General features: G+C 47.7%; 1 protein-coding gene across 2 annotated transcripts in view; it reads right to left on the bottom strand.

Annotated features, from left to right (window-relative positions):
* PLXNA4 (plexin A4) overlaps positions 1-16,119 on the bottom strand; it is a 493,956-nt gene that overhangs the window by 105,980 nt on the left and 371,857 nt on the right. For both annotated transcript variants that reach the window (XM_082068193.1, XM_082068191.1), the window contains exons 7-9: positions 12,692-12,845; positions 9,911-10,010; positions 7,159-7,273 (exon numbers count right to left, since the gene is read on the bottom strand). In XM_082068193.1, the coding sequence (XP_081924319.1) occupies positions 7,159-7,273; positions 9,911-10,010; positions 12,692-12,845 (369 nt within the window). The remainder of the gene's footprint in view (positions 1-7,158; positions 7,274-9,910; positions 10,011-12,691; positions 12,846-16,119) is intronic.

Here is a 16,119-nt window from a genome sequence, read left to right as displayed (position 1 = left end):
TCAGCAGCTGTCTCTCTGGCCAGGTTGAGGGAGGCTGGAAACCAGAGCGGGAGGGAAATCGAGCAGTTGCCACAGCAACAGCTGAAGTTGCATCACCAGAAGGTTTGTCCATGCAAGGGAGCAAGGAGTTGACCATGACCATGACCTCACAGCCCAGCAGGTCCTCTACCCCCTCCCCAGTGCAGCCACTCAGGCATTCCCACCAGGGTGCATTTTGGGAGGAGGTGGGCATGGTGCTTTCTTCTGCACCTTGCAAAGACGATAAAGCAGGAAACTTTGGGGCCTCAAAAACCTGCCTGCTTTTTGAGACCCTGTGGCAAAGCCCTCCCCGAGCCAGACTGAAATGCACCAGCAGGGTGGGGAAGGGCACTGCTGAGCTTACTACGAAGTCCATGATGAGGAGGGGTCAGCATTATAGAATCATACAATCATTTCTGTTGGAAAAGACCCTCAAGATCATTGAGTCCAACCGTTAACCCAACACTGACACTAAACCATGTCCCTAAGAACCTCATCGATGTGTCTTTTAAACACCTCCAGGGATGGTGACTCCACCACTTCCCTGGGCAGCCTGTTCCAATACCTGACAACCCCTTCTAGGAAGAGATTTTTCCTAATATCCAATCTAAACCTCCCCTGGAGAAACTTGAAGCCATTTCCTCTCCTCCTATCTGTTGTTACTTGAGAGAAGAGACTTGCAGAGAGGAGCAGAACAGAACAGAATAGAATATTCCAGTTGGAAGGAACCTACAGTGATCATCTAGTCCAACTGCCTGATCGCTTCAGGGCTGACCAGACGTTACAGGGTGTTATTAAGGACATTGTCCAACTGCCTCCTAGATGTCTGCAAGTTCAGGTTGAGCTGTCATTCCCACTCCCTGCTTTCTTTTTTCCCCTCCATTCTTCCTCGTTTCCCACAAATGCCATCCCCAAGAAGGACAAGAGGCCAGTGAGCTAAATCAGTGCTCTCCACTGCAGAGGCTGCTGGTACAGCTCTGCGTTCAGCACAAGGCACAAGCAAGGGCTGCGTGAACTGATGCTCTGCTCCTCAGCAGCTGCTCACCAGCATGCGGCTCACACGGCTTTCCATAGCTTTTGACAAATTAATATTTGAAGCAGTTGTTTCTTTTATGTGGGCTTTACTGTCATTAGCACGTACAAGTCGACATAAAACACTTTGGTGCAAGATCTTCTCTTCTGTTCTCATTTTAGGCAGCAGATGAAAATCCTTTCAATAAAAAGCTTGTTTGGGAGAGGAAAAAAAACACACGTACATGCAAATGGGCTGAGCAGCGAAAGACGAAAACCTTCTTCAAGGTAATTAAATTATTATGTATCTTTTGAACCCAGCGGATAACAGATTTGTTATCTAGGCTTGCTTTTGGCTTTTGCCATTTTTTTCCCTCTTTTTTTTTGCCCACACAAAGCTAAAATCCTTGCAAGACCCAGAACAAGATAGTGTTCATCTTAGAGAAGAAGGCGGCACAAAAGAAGACTTAATTCTTTATCCCATCAACTCAAGCAGGCTACCCCAGCTTACCCAGCCTTATACAGATGTCTGTGAAACACTGACATGAAAACTACCCTGCTGGATCAAAGCAGGTGTGTACAAAGATGAGATGGACAATGCAATCAGATGTATTGGGTTATAGGTATCAGGAGAGAGAGGTGCTGCTTCTGCAGCTTCTATCACACTGGAGATCCTGAGATCAATTTCTTTCATTCCTCTGTGCCTCAGTTTCCCTCCACTACTTGTTGACTGCCTTGCCCATTTAAAGAAGAAAACGGCTGAACTCTCTTACTTGGTGATTCTGTCAAGTAAGTAAGGGTTAAAGTCATGGTGTGTAAGTCTGTAATGTGATGCTTTGAGGTGCAACATTAAGCCTGCACTATGACTTTATCTACGGTCAAAAACAAATGTCAAAGGCAGAGACAAGATGGTTAAGAAAATAAACAAAAGCTTGATCTGTTCCCCTCTATCTTTGAGAATAACTATCTCCGCTTTTGGCCAGCTCTCTTTGGGAAAATAACAACAGCAACAATCCATTTCAGTATTAAAATGTATATTTTTTTCCTCATACTTTCCCTTCCCGCCCTCAATAGCAATAATATCAGCTGCCTTTTATAAAGCAAGAAGTCGCTCAGTATATTTCAAGCTAGTGGACCTGGCTTTCGAAAACCTGCTGTAAAGGGAAATTATACGCCAAGGTGAAGTATTTCAGTCGCAAATCATCCCGAGACATCATCAACCCTGTTTGACTGAGTTCAGTGCCATAATCATAAATACTCTTGCTTTATGACCACACTGGAGTTCTTCACCAGGAGCAAACAAGGGCTTTCCCAAGGCTTCCAAACTAGTTGATTCAGCTCCAATATGGGCTGAGCTGATTCACTGAGCACTTGACAAGTGACAAATAAGAAAGTCGTGGGTCCTTGTTGACAACAAGGGACGTGCTTTTTCTGTCCTTTCTCCGTCTCTGGTTTAATTTTGCCAGGTGGTGGTAGGACAGCTGACCTGTCCCAGTTTGGGGCTGACTGATCACAACTATCCATCAAAGGTCTCCCTGAATGGTGGATCACAGGTTGTACAGATAGAAACTGAATTTTATCTTCTGGATAGTGTGGGTCATGGCCAAAGCCTTTCTGCTGTCCCACTGGACCTGTCTCAAATCCTGCACTCTGCATTAATCAGCAACTCATACTACAAGAAATAAAAATGTAAAAAAAACCCCAGGATCTTCTCAGACCATATGAAAAAGATCTGAAAGGAAGGCAGGTAAGCCCATGGGAATCTCAAAACTTTTGAGATGTGTTAAGAAAATGGAGTCAGAAGTACACAAGGGCAAAAGCCTCTCTTCAAAGTGCTCCAGGCTGGTCCAGGGGTGATGGGTACCAACTCAATTGATCCATTTGCAGTCCAGGCCAGATGGAGAGGCAGGGGAGCATCAGCCAACACAATGGCAAGATGCTGTACAGGCAAAGAGAAAAAAAAAATCACCTGAAGGTGGGTATATCAGCAAGAGATGGTGAAGGTCATAGTATGGGGGAAGGGAGTGGGCTTGGCATGCCAGCAATGATGATTACAGAGGGAAGGAGTTTCTGGCACCAGTCCGTATGACAGAGTAACACCAATATTTGTTTGCTTGGCAAAGAGTCTCTTGATGCAATCAAACTGTACGATCCTGGAAGCTGGCCACACTAATCTGCTCAGCAGACTCATGGAAGGACTGCTAATGGAATGGTCCAACCATCCCATGCTGCTTGTACAATTTCCCATCAGGACCTGCTTGAGACCTACTGATTTAGCAGGTCCTCATGCCTGGATGGTAGCAAACACCTCCCCTCCTCATCCTCCTGGGGACCAAGTGCTTGTAGAGGAAAGAATGGAAAGGAACATTGCAGAAGAAGATGGAAGGCCAGTAAAAATAGGGCCACTCAGGGTGATGGTATGTTTTGAGCACTACTAAAAATGTCATTTGGAAGTCTGGAAATGGCTCTCGGTCCTTTTGACCTTTTGAGTCATGTTATGTCATTGGGAAGTGGTGGAAGTCTGGATGGGCAAAGAAGAGCCAGGTTTGGCTTTGGGACACCAAATAGCTTCTTTTGTTCAAAGAACCCACTTGATGAATAGGCAATGGTACAGGACAGAAAAGGAAAGAATTAAAGGTGAAAGTAAAAAAATAGACAGTGGAAATTTCAGTGAGATGAGTCACTGAGAAGATGGCTTCTTAAGAGAAGTGTGGGAGATATATGTAGCATTTGTTCTAAGTGCCATTTGACAGAACCTTTGCAGTCACAGAATAAATGTAAATCTGTGTTTGTCAGAATGCACTTGAGATGCCATCCATCCCCATCCTTAGTGCTCTTGAGGGCCAAAACACAGGGACAGCAATGAGAAGGACCCTGAAGCTACAGGACATTTCTCACATTGCTAGGCAGAAAGCATCTCTGAAAGTTCTGAGTTTTGCAAGACCATTATTCTTGCAGATATTGTCCAGTCATTCCAGTGCTGAGAAATGTTTCTTCTGTGCAGCAGACAACAAAACCAGCTCCTGAGCTGAGCAGCTGAGTGCCAAAAGTTGTCTCCCATGGGAAAGAAGTTGGTGCCCAGAGATGATCTTGCTGCAGAAGCCAAGAGGGCTGCCACCCTCATCAGCAGTGACCAATGTGACACGTATGTCACACGATGCTATCATTGCCTTGTAGATCAATAGTTGTCCTCTGAGGTCAGGTTTGTGTCTCTTCCTGCTGCCTTGCAGATCACACAGAGCAGATTTGCAAGATCAGAGGGGGAGTATTTGAAACTCTGTAGGAAATCCTCTGTTAAAGTGGATAGAAGAAAGAAAGAGGAATCTCAGCTGACAGGTCAAGTCCCCCCAGATTGGAGCTGTCTCCTAGTCTGAAGATTATACCTTTCAGAGAGAAAGGAACCCAATGAAAGGTGACAATGAGTCCACCGCCTCCTTCCCAGTTCTTCAAACCAGGACCTTGGCAGAGAGAAAGACTGGGGCTCTGCCAATCCCCTGTCTGTCTCGTAAGGAACTGGGATGACACAGAACTTCTCGTGACCTCCTTTCTTATGGGAGCAAGTGTCGGAAATACCAGGGACGTGATATAGTTTGAGGGAGGAGTTACATTGTGATTTGTAGGCCCTTCATTTTGTGGAGGGGGTTCCTGAGAACTGAGAAGGTGAGTCCTGTGTTTGGTACACGAGACTCACCAGAGGAGTCTACCAGAGTAGATAAATGGTGGTGGCATTGCACAGCAGGAAGGTGAGACAGAGTGTCCCAGGGAATGCCACCTGAGCAAGATGTTGAGGTCTCTCCAATTCCTGAAGTAGAAAGCACAGAGACCTATGGCCAGCACGACTGGCCAAACTCTGCCAAGGCTCCATGTGAAGGAGTAGGTCCTGTCTGGTTGGGAGAGCCAATCAGAAGAGCTGAACCCTGGGTTGTCTTCCTGCACCACTTCACCATGGAGTAGAGGGTGTCAAGACTACACAGGTCCTCAGTAAGCTTTCCAGTAGGTTTACAGCAAATGCTAAATCCTGGTAGATGAATAACTGGCAACTCTCCCTGCTTATGAATATTTATGGCCTGTCTCAATGCCACAGCAGTTCAGGATGTCTGCTCCAGGACATCTCAACCACCACATATGTGACATCTCAAGCAGCACGTAACGAAGGGGTGGGAGGGAACAGAGGATGCTACAGGAGTGTGAAGACACTACACATTTGTGACAGAATCATAGAATCATTTTGGTTGGAAGAGATCCTCAGGATCATCAAGTTGGCCTGTTAATTCAACACTGGCACTAAACCATGTCCCTAAGAACCTCATCTACATGTCTTTTAAACACCTCCAGGGATGGTGACTCCACCACTTCCCTGGGCAGTCTGTTCCAATGCACCACAGCCCTTTCCAGGAACAGATTTTTTTCCTACTATCCAATCTAAACCTCCCCTGGTGCAACTTGAGGCTGTTTCCTCTCATTCTGTCACTTGTTATTTGGAAGACTGACTCCCCCTGGCTCCAACCTCCTTTCAGGCAGTTGCAGAGAGCAAGAAGGTCTCCCCTTAGTCTCCTGCTCTCCAGGCTGAACCCCCAGGTCCCTCAGCCACTCCCCATCAGATTTCTGCTCTGGACCCTTCACCAGCTCCTTTGTGTCATTTGGTCCAGTAAACGGGCTTGCCTGGGTCATGGGCTGGGGGTACATGAAGGGACACATTACAGACACCAGATCCAGCAGGCAATGCAGGGAGCAGTGGGGATTTCATCCTCCAAATGCAACGCACATTGCCAGAGAGTCCAGCAGCTGCTTCTGTGCTGAGCGGTGCAGCAGATATCAGATCTCTTAATGGTCACAAGTCCCTTGGGACAGGCAAACAAGGAACCATCTCAGGTCATTTACTAGACAGGTCAGGATGCTTTCAGACTGTTCCTGACCAGGAAGTAATTAAGTGGCTTCCTATTTGTATTCTCCTGAGCTCCACTTGTCTGCAAGTGCTCATTAGTTACAATACGAGCCAGACAGCGTTTGCAGCAGAGCAGCCAGCTCTCTTAAGCCCTAAGGCCCAGTTCAGCTCAGCGACTGGCAATGAGGCATTCCCTGGCCTCATCTGGAGGCAATTTGATACACTGGCCATTAGATACCAAACCCACAAAGCCACAGAAGTGTTCGAAGCACGTCTGAAACCCACTGACACTGTGGATATAACCCTAAATCCTCCTCAGATCTCAGCAGCCTAGGATATATTTTCAGAGGCCACCTAATGGCATGTCCAGTGTTTCCCCTTCATTTCACTCATAGAATGTCCTGAGTTGGAAGGGACACACAAGGATCAAGTCCAACTCCTGTCCCTGCACAGGACACCCCACAGTTCACACCATGTGTCTGAGGACGTTGTCCAGTCTCTTCTTGAACACTGTCAGGTTGGGGCCGTGACACCTCCCTGGGGAACCTGTTCCAGTGTCCAGCACCCTCTGGGTGAAGAACCTTTTCCTCATGTCCAACTGACCCTCCCCTGGCACATCTTCCTGCCATTCCCTGGGTTCTGTCACTGGTCACCAAAGAGAAGAGCTCAGCCCTGCCCCTCCTGCTCCCCTTGTGATGAAGCTGCAGCCCCATGAGCTCTGCCCTCAGTCTCCTCTTCTCCAGGCTGAACAAACCAAGTGACTTTAGCCGTTCTTCATACGGCTTCCCCTTCAAACCTTTCACCAATTTCGTAGCCTCTTCTGGACACTCTCCAGTAACTTTATCTCCTTTTTCTCCTGTGTCCCCAGCCCTGCACACAGTGAATGCCCCAGGTGAGGCCACCCCAGCGCAGAGCAGAGCAGGACAATCCCCTCCCTGCCCAGCTGGTGACGCTGTGCTGGATGCACCAGGACACGGGTCCCTCTTGGCTCCAGGGACACTGTTGGCTCATGTTCAACTTGCCGTCAACCAGAAACCCCAGATCCCGCTTTGCAGAGCTGGTCTCCAGGCCCTTGTTCCCCAGTCTGTATGTACAGCCAGGGTTGCCATGTCCCAGGTACAAAATCACAATCCCTTGATACTGGGAGCTTGCACTGACTTTCCAAGGTAATGTACTGACACTACCTAAAAGGTGACATCAGCAGTTCACATATGCCGTGCATGTCCCACTTCCCACCTGCCTACCTCGGGCAGCTTGACTCGTCCCTCCTGGAAGGAGCAGGAGCTGGGGTCATGAGTGCAGACGTGGCGGTACTTGCACCAGTGACACCGGTAAGGGCTCTTCACGCATGACAAACACCTGGAGATGGAGAGAAAAAGTAGTCACTTGGCCAGCCAGGCTCTGTCAGCTAATGGGACAGACCTTGATAGTGTTTCCCAGAGGTAAATATACCCCAGTGAACATTGATTTTGCCATCACTAACAGAAGGGCACGGGCTTTGCACTGACCTAACAATATTAGGTCTCAGGATGGTGCTGGGCATGCCATGGCCTGACCTGGTTGTTACTGTGATCACAAATGTCTCGTATTAATTAGATAATTTAGATTGCATTCATGTAATTGTAAATAGAGTAATAAGAATTATTGTTCTATTTCCGTTGCCCTGTTATAACTTTTAAACTGACTATCGACAAGTTCTCAGTTTCACATATAAGAGGCATTCCTCTTTTTGCCCATGACAAAATCCTGAGTGTAACAAAAAATACAAGATAAGGGGCTGGCTGGAAACCACTACATCCTCACTGTCTCCGTGCTGAACTGCACCAGTGCCCTGGAAGGTGTGAACACATAGAATCATTTTGCTTGGAAAAGACACTCAAGATCATCAAGTCCAACCATTAACCCAATACTGGCACTAAACCATGTCCCTAAGAACCTCATCTACATATCTTTTAAACACCTCCAGGGATGGTGACTCCACCACTGTCCTGGGCAGCCTGTTCCAATGCCCAACAACCTTTTCTGGGAAGAAATTGTTCCTACTATCCAATCTAAACCTCCCCTGGTGCAACTTGAGGCCATTTCGTCTCAACCTGTTGCTCGTTCCTTAGGAGCAGAGCCCGACCACCCTGGCTTCAAGCTCCTTTCAGGCAGTTCAGAGATCAGAAGGTCTCCCCTCAGCTCCTGTTCTCCAGCTGAACCCCCAGGTCCCTCAGCCGCTCTCATCACACTTGTGCTCCAGCCCCTTCCTCAGCTCCATTACCTTCTCTGAACTCTCTCCAGCACCTCAAGGTCTTTCCCACACCATAAGAAGGTGGCAAAGGGAGGGGTTGGAGGGTGAAGTAATGCCCATGGAGGGCAGTGCATCAGAAATCCCTTCTGGCTAATCCTCCCACTCTCACACATGATACAGAGGCCAAACACAAGCCAGGATGCACAAAGGTCTCCCTGTGTACCATAGGCTTATTAGTGTGAGTTCTACCCAGGGTGATGGAGCTCCTGCAAATATCTTAAATCTATTGTTCTTTTCTTTATCTCTGCAGAGATGTAAAGACAATTGCAACAGCTGCCTGAGAAGCAGAGGGCATATTTAGGAAGTCACCTCCTCAGGGTGTAGTAAAGAGCCTTCTTACAAGGTTTTGCATTATACTATTTTTTAATTATTATTATGTTTTTAAATTTAATATGATGTCTGCTGACCAGCAACCAAACTGAGACATAAAAAGCTCTCTACACAAAAAAAAAAGCAGTCTATGGTAGTGACTCCTGGTCGCTCACACTGTTGGAGATCTTCGTGCAGTTGCAGGCTCTGAAGTACCTGGAGGGGACTTGGCAGGGGGGGAAATTTTCCTGGCCATGTACCACTGGGTTTTTAATCGGCAAAAGTGAAAGAAATTGCCCCCAGTAGAGCTTGGCTGAGCCCAACAGACATGCACAGCCTCTCCCCTGTCTCTGTGAAATCTCGCTCAACTCCAATCCACTTCCAGCTCTGGTACAGTGAGCTGTTCTTCAAATTGGTAAGAAGTGCTTGCTCTGATACATCAAATTAAAAATGGATAGTGTATTATAGTTTGTCAAGTAAGAAACCAAAACATGCCATAAATATTTAACACCATCATCTCTCCTGCTCTCCCCCCCAACATTTGCTTTCTGACACTGTTTGTCAAAGCAGCAGGAACACAGAAATAGGATTTGCCTTTCCTTGTGAATTGCTGAGCCGCAGTAATTATCTGCTTTTGGCACTTCTGATGGCTCAGTGGTGGGGACAAAGCCTCCCAGCCTTCCCCAGGGGTGGATCAACATGATGGAAGAGCATCTTTCTGTGGGAAAGCTGCAGACCTGCTCTGGTGGGGCAGCTCCTGAGCAGCCCCAAGTGCCAGCCAAACCCCACAAGAATGGGGTGCAGGGCAGGAAAAGAGCTGGCAGGATGGAAAGGATGGCCTTGAAGGAATCAGTTGTGTGCTGCCTGCTCAGTTCACATCATGCCATAACAAGCAACACCTGACTTTCCGAATCTGAGGGCCCAAGACCATGCTAAGCACTTGGGGCAGGCTCCAACTGGTGGGGCTGACAGCATGGATGAGGGTTGAAGGTGCATGTGTCGGGGCAGGATCCAGCCATCCACAAGGAAGTGCTTAATAATTGGACGATGAGAAGGCCATTTGCTGAGATCATGCCTTGCTTTTGACTCGATTCCCTGACAAACTCCCACTGATGGGATGTTCCCCTACATGAAGGACTCATGAGGATGCACCACTCTTCAAGAAATTGCCTTCCTGTAAAGGAGGGTCATCAGCAGAACAAATGGCCACTATACTACTCTGGGTCTTCCCAGAAGGGACCCCCACCATGCTGAGCATTGCCCAGGTGACTCGGACCCCTGGTCATCTCCACACCTAACCAGTTTCCTGAGGGACACATGTCCCACACAGCAGTGGGTTCTGTGGCAGATCCAGGGGTGAGATGAAAAGCAGATATCAAAGAAAATGAACATACGAGTTGTGGACGCTGCAGTTGTAGAAGACGAAACTTGTGCTGGCAAAGGTCATACCCGTTTCCTTGGACTTGAGCTGTAGCTGGACAATGTGATGATCTCCTATGGGGAAAAAAATAGACAGATCAGTGTGTGACTGCTTTGTTAGTCTAGTTAAGTCCTGTTGGCCATCCAGTCTGAACCTGGAGTTGTCCCACAGTACGTTGGCTATTCTATCCTCAGTAGCTGTAAGAAGTACAATAAAATCCTTCTAGAGCCTGGTTCTCCAACAGGTACATTTGACCCCTCTTATGGTACTGGCGTGATAGAGTATGTCTTCACCACTAGAAGTTATCGTACCTGGGAGCAGAGTTTGGGCTGGATAATGACAAGTTTAGAGCATACCTCACTAATTACACAAATACGGTGACAGAAGTCACCAAGTAGAAAAGCTAAGCTCAAAGAGAGGATGTAGATGTCTGGAATTAGGAGGTAATTCAAATGTCCTTAAAGTGCTTCCTTGCTGCTGGTTCAATTAATGTTCTCAGAAGGAAGGGGCCTGAGGAAGATTTGATTGCCGGACCCAAACATTGTTGGCCTGTGTATGTGCTGCCTGAAGGATAAACAAACCCGCTTTCCTGAGGGAATAACGAAACATCTACTTTCTCCTCCCTCCATTATTTAACATCTCTGAATAGGACCCAATATCAAGGACAACCATGCCTGAAGAAGGCCACCTCCAGATCCTGCCTCCAAAGAGAGTTTATACCTTGACAAAACAGGATGGAGGAATGAGCAAGGAGAATATATCTCACCAGTGAGGACAAGGTAGGTGCTCCCTATCTGCAGCCTGGGAAATGTTGAGAAACAGGGAGATTCCCAGGTAAACACTTCCTCCAGGTTCACTCGACTCATCCCAAGCTCCACTCAGCCAAGCCTCTGACTACAAAGAACCCAGCTCGGTGTGAGGGACATCCATGAGCCATTTGCACTTCCAGAAGGACCAATCCATTTCCATAGCAGACCCATCCACAGCAAAACCTGCACCTCAGCTTCTGCATGCCATCTCCTCCTTCCCTTTCCCACTGCTCCCATGCTAGGCAGTCAACTGCTCTCTCTTCCCACAACACCAAAAGCCCTATTCAGAGCCCATCAGCTGTGGGTAATGAGTGGGTGCAGTAATTGTAGTAATTTGGGCGGGGAAGGGACCCATGTTTAATTCAAGATTTCAACCTGGCTGGCCTTTTCACCTCTATTACTTTCCTCCTCACCTGAAAGATTCATTAATCAATCAGGCCAAAGCAAACTTGACAAGTCATTGCAGCGTGTGCACACTCGCCCACTTACAAGCACACACACACACACACACATACAGACGCACACACCCCACGCACTTCACTAAACACATTTTGCCTCCACTGCTCGACTCTGCTGCCCATCTGCTGCCGCCGGCTTTGACAGCTCTGTTAACCGTGTCGTATTTAACAACTTTGCCAGCGTCTTGCATATATTTTAAAACAGAATGTGAGGACTGGATGGCTCTAGAGATCAGATGTGCTACAGAGCCACACATCCCTTTGGTTCAAATCCAGCTTCTGGCACTATCCATGGTGGACTTGGGCTTTGCAGAGGTGCAGAGCACCAGGTGCTGAAGTTGATACAAGACACAGGTGCCCAGATTCTCTGGAAACCACACTTCACATAAATCTCTCTCTCTCTCGTCCTGCCTCCAGCTTCCACTGCTATTTTTGTTTGCTGGTTGATTATAGCCTGGCCTGGGACAGATGTCCATAGCAAGGAAATAGCTTCTGGCGTCTATCTTGGTAGGCAAACATGACTGATAACTACCTGAAAATGGTAACAGCCCTTTGGGGGCTTGTTTTGGAGAGGACATGCAGCTGTGTGCAGCTTGGGGAGGGCAAGGGGGAGATGATGGGGACAGTTTATGTCACTTCATTTTCTGTGGCCTGAGGATCCTCAGAGACCAACTTTGCAGTAAAATTTCACAGGAAGCCAAGAATAAAAAATGGCAACATCCTCTCTGCACCTCTTGGGGTGATCAGCAGGGTTGACAGTTTTAAATTAAGTCCCTGTAAAGAGCCACAGGTGTTCTCGAAAGTGCCTGGAAAAGTTGTTAGGAAAGGGGAAAAAGAAAAGGGCAGGAAGTTGTGGGTGAGGGGACCATCCTTGGGGATTAGGTATTTTTCTGTGCTGGGTCACTTTGGGAGAGAGAGCCAGTAATAAACCTGGAACAGCTAAAGGCCAGGGACAAGGACAAGGAACTAAGCACACAGATCGAAATCTGTGAGGAGCAGGATGAAATTACAGACATGATCATTCAGGTCTGCAGGACTTTCCGCCTGCTGCACAGGATGGGATGTGTTAAGAGCATGTACGGTCTCATTCTCTGGTTTGTGTAACACCAGCCTCGGCAAAAGGTGAGGAAATATCCCACATCCACCTCTTGTCTTTGCTAGATATATGCAACTGCCACTCGGTGGCAGTCTGAAAACACAGTCGCATATATAAGCACCTTGACGGAGGTCCTGGTATTGCAGCTGAACACGTGTGGACACATAAACACACATACATTCAGACAACTCATGCTATGGTGTGCTGTCATGCAGCTCCATCAGCGAGCACCAGCGCAGCATTCCACCATCTCCCTGTGCTTTGGATACCTTGTCCTCAGGCTCCCATGAGCCAAACTCTGCTTTGGGACAAAGCAGAAGGAGAGACACAGGGGTGTGAGGTGAGGAAAGGAGGGAGAAGTTGTGGAGATGGAAGAGCTGTGGGATACCCACCGTTCTCTGTGATGATCTGGGGCACCTCTTTGGCAGCTGGCGAGATGCATTGGATCTGACTGCCCACCACCAAGCCATCCATCTCTGAAAGGTCTTCAAAGGTGCAGTTGACTCCTGCTGACAGCTCGGGGACATTGTAGGTCTCCAAGACCAGCTGCAAGCAAAGATGGAGGGAGGGAAGAAGAGATAGGAAAAAAAAAAAAAAAAAAAAGGAAAAGACAATACTAAGCCGAACCACAGAGCTGGACCAGCAGGAGAGAATTACACTGGAGAGGTCGGACAAAGAGCCTCTTGCTAGAGAGAGCATCCTCCTTCAACAGAAAGCAGCGATTCAGGAGAGGGATGTGTGTGCGGAGGGGGTAGGGGATGAGATGCTGATGCCAACACAAGTGGTAGGTGACTATGCAGGGACAACTGCATCCCAGTGCTGGCTGGGTCAGTGAAGAGGAGGGAGTGCTCACTATCTCTCATGCAAGTGTCAGGTTAAGCGGGGAGTCTTTGGAGCCAGCTGTGAAGACCAGGGCTTGGGTGGCCCCAAGGCACGCGGTTTCTGAGGAAGGTGACTACTACTCACAAGAGGCACTCTGCAGACTACAGAGAAACTGTAGCGCTCCAGTCTAACTCTCTACGGCCTGCTCTCCTAGCATCAGCAGATGGGGGAGCGCTCTGTCACCAAGTTCCTGTGTAAGGAGAGTCTAGTTACAGCCTTCAGTCCACCACAAAAAAAAAAAAAAAAAATATGCTGTCTCTAGAGGCACAGCAAAACTCTCCTGCCCATCCCACCAAAGATGCAGTTGGCCCTGGGGGCATGCTGTATTAGGGCTCCATACATAAAAAAAAACTGTGAAGAAGAAATTTGCCCATGTTTTTGTCGTTCATAACACCCACTGGCATTGCTACCTCATTGCCCATGGTCATGAAGGAATCTTATGGCTGGTTTCCACCAAGTTCATTCTTGGGAGAAGAACCCTCATAAAATACTTTGAGTTGGAAGGGACCTTCCAAGTGCATCTAGTCCAACCCCCCTGCCATGAGCAGGGACATCTTCACCAGCTCAGGTTGCTCAGAGCCCCGTCCAGCCTGGCTTTGAATGTGTCCGGGGAAGGGGCATCCACCACCTCTCTGGGAAACCTTGGACAGTGTCTCACCACCCTCATTGTAAAAAGATTCTTCCTCATGTCTAACCCGAACCTCCCCTCCTTTAGTTTAAAACCATCACCGCTTGTCCTGTTGTAACAGGCCCTGCTAAAAAGTCTGTCCCTGTCTTTCTTATATGCTGTTCTGTTGCTAACTTCCCAGACCAGAGAAGGTCCTACACGGCTGTTCTCCATCACTGAGGGTCCTGCCCAACCCACCAGACCATGTCTGAACACAGACAGGCATGCTAGGCTACTTCTAGCACCTGCTGATGACCTAGTAGTTAGTATAAGTTTAGTGGTTTTGTGACCAAACACTTGACACAGGCACAAATGCAGATGGTCCCCACACTTGCCTCCTCCATGAGCTATCTGAAGCCTCATTGGAGATGACAGCTGCTGAAAGGACACACAAATGCATGCTGAAGTGTTGTTTCTACCAGCACAAAGAACAGAGGAGGTCAATCCAGGTGACAAAGCAGGAGAGGATGATAACAAAACGTAATGCTTACTGCTCCCCCCACACTGTGTTTTCCTCGCCTAGAGAAGACTTGGAGCTATTTCTTCACACTAGGCACCACCAGAGAGAAAGGCTCAGCAGACAGGCCTGAGCCCTGGCTAACATAAAGCCTTTGTGAGAGTATGTTCATTTTCAGGTTATGAGAATGGCAATGGGAAAGGTGATTTTTTTTGGTCTTGAATGGGGAGTAGGTAAAGCTTTGGTTATTCAGATGGATTTAGCACTCAGGCTAAATCCATTCTCCCAGCTTATTAATACGCTGCTAGCAATGGAGAAGGGAAAACTATTCTGCTTAACAAACATTTAGTTCTGAGCATGGTCAATGCAGAATGTAGGTGTGCCATGCAGAAGATGACACCAATGGATAGACCAGCAGTTCTTGGCAATGAGCATCATGAGCCAGTGCACACTCTGAACAGACAAGAAGTCCTACATCCCACACGCCTGTTCTGGAGCTACTGTGATGAAGGAAGAATGGAGCCTTCCACCAGCAAGTATCTCTTCTCAGAGATCCCAAAGCAGCAGCCCTAGACTGAAACAAACTCAATTTTCCAAGTTCCCAAACTGAAACAGATTCAGACAAAATTTTCCAAGTCCCTGTTGGTGCCCAAAGTCTAAAAGGTTGTCTGGCCACACAGACCCCTCCTGTGCCTCTGTGGGCAAGAACTTAATATCATTGACCCTTTGCTAGAACCCAAGTGGAATGCAGTAAGAACATCACCAGCCATATATTCATTAGTGCTCCCCTCCTAATTTCCCAAGAGACTACCTGTGGTGGCTCTGGATGAGCTGGCACACCAGTCTATGTGGGACTGGGCTGAGACTCACATGGAAATGTTCATGCAGATTACTGAGAAACAATCATACAATGGCAACTTCTGATCCCAGCAGCTCTGGGTTGCCTTGCCCTGCCTGCGTAACCTAGAGGTAAAGGTCTTTTATTATGTTATCAATTTAAATCGCCTTGAGCCAGCTAGTCCCCCAGGATTTATTCCAACATGAAAGGATTCAACCACTACTGAGAGAATAAGAAAAAGAAACCTTGAACTCCCAGAAGAACAAAGGACTCAAGATGTCTCAGATCAGTTTTGTTTGAAGCCTAGGAAAGTAAAGTCACAGCAAAGTTAAGAGGCTGAAACAAAGCAGCAGTGATTGGACATGCAGGCTTTGAAAGGCTGATTTCATTATTGCTGAAGAAACTCTATCACTCCAAAAACTGTCACCTGGAAGATGTCTGGCAGCTACACCTTGCACAACATCATTTAAGACCTTTCAAGGTGTGGGCCTAGTGGCTAGCTCATCTAGATATGGAGCTTTTGGGGCCTGGGTGATCAGCTTAATTCCAGCCCAAACTAGTATGGCCAAAATGACAGATCCCTCAGAGCCTGAACAAAATCAGTCTCTGCGGCTTTCTTGGAACATGTTGAGATCTCACCACATAAGGTACTGCTGTCATCCTTGGCTGCCGACTTGAGTAGCTTGAGGCAACAAAGATTAAACCTTGTGCTGAGGAAAGTCACAAGAGATAGCGTGAACATCAGCAGCCTTAGGTTCCTCTGCACAGAATCCTGCGTCTCTGCTCTGCATACTTAGTGCTGTAGCTGGAGTGGGGTGGAGTTCTTGGTGACTTAAAAAGTAGACATTTCAACCCAAGGTGATGGGAACTTGGAGCCTACTGACATAACTCATGGTATTCCTCACTAGTCCTTCTAAAAGATGATTTCTAACCATGATAGTGTCCCTTGCCTGAAGTCCATGCCCAGCCAGAAGCA

Source organism: Streptopelia decaocto (genome assembly GCF_964273445.1).
Source record: "Streptopelia decaocto genome assembly, chromosome: 1".
Taxonomy (NCBI): domain Eukaryota; kingdom Metazoa; phylum Chordata; class Aves; order Columbiformes; family Columbidae; genus Streptopelia; species Streptopelia decaocto.
Note: the sequence above shows the minus strand (reverse complement) of the source record. Positions and strands in the feature narration are given on the sequence as shown.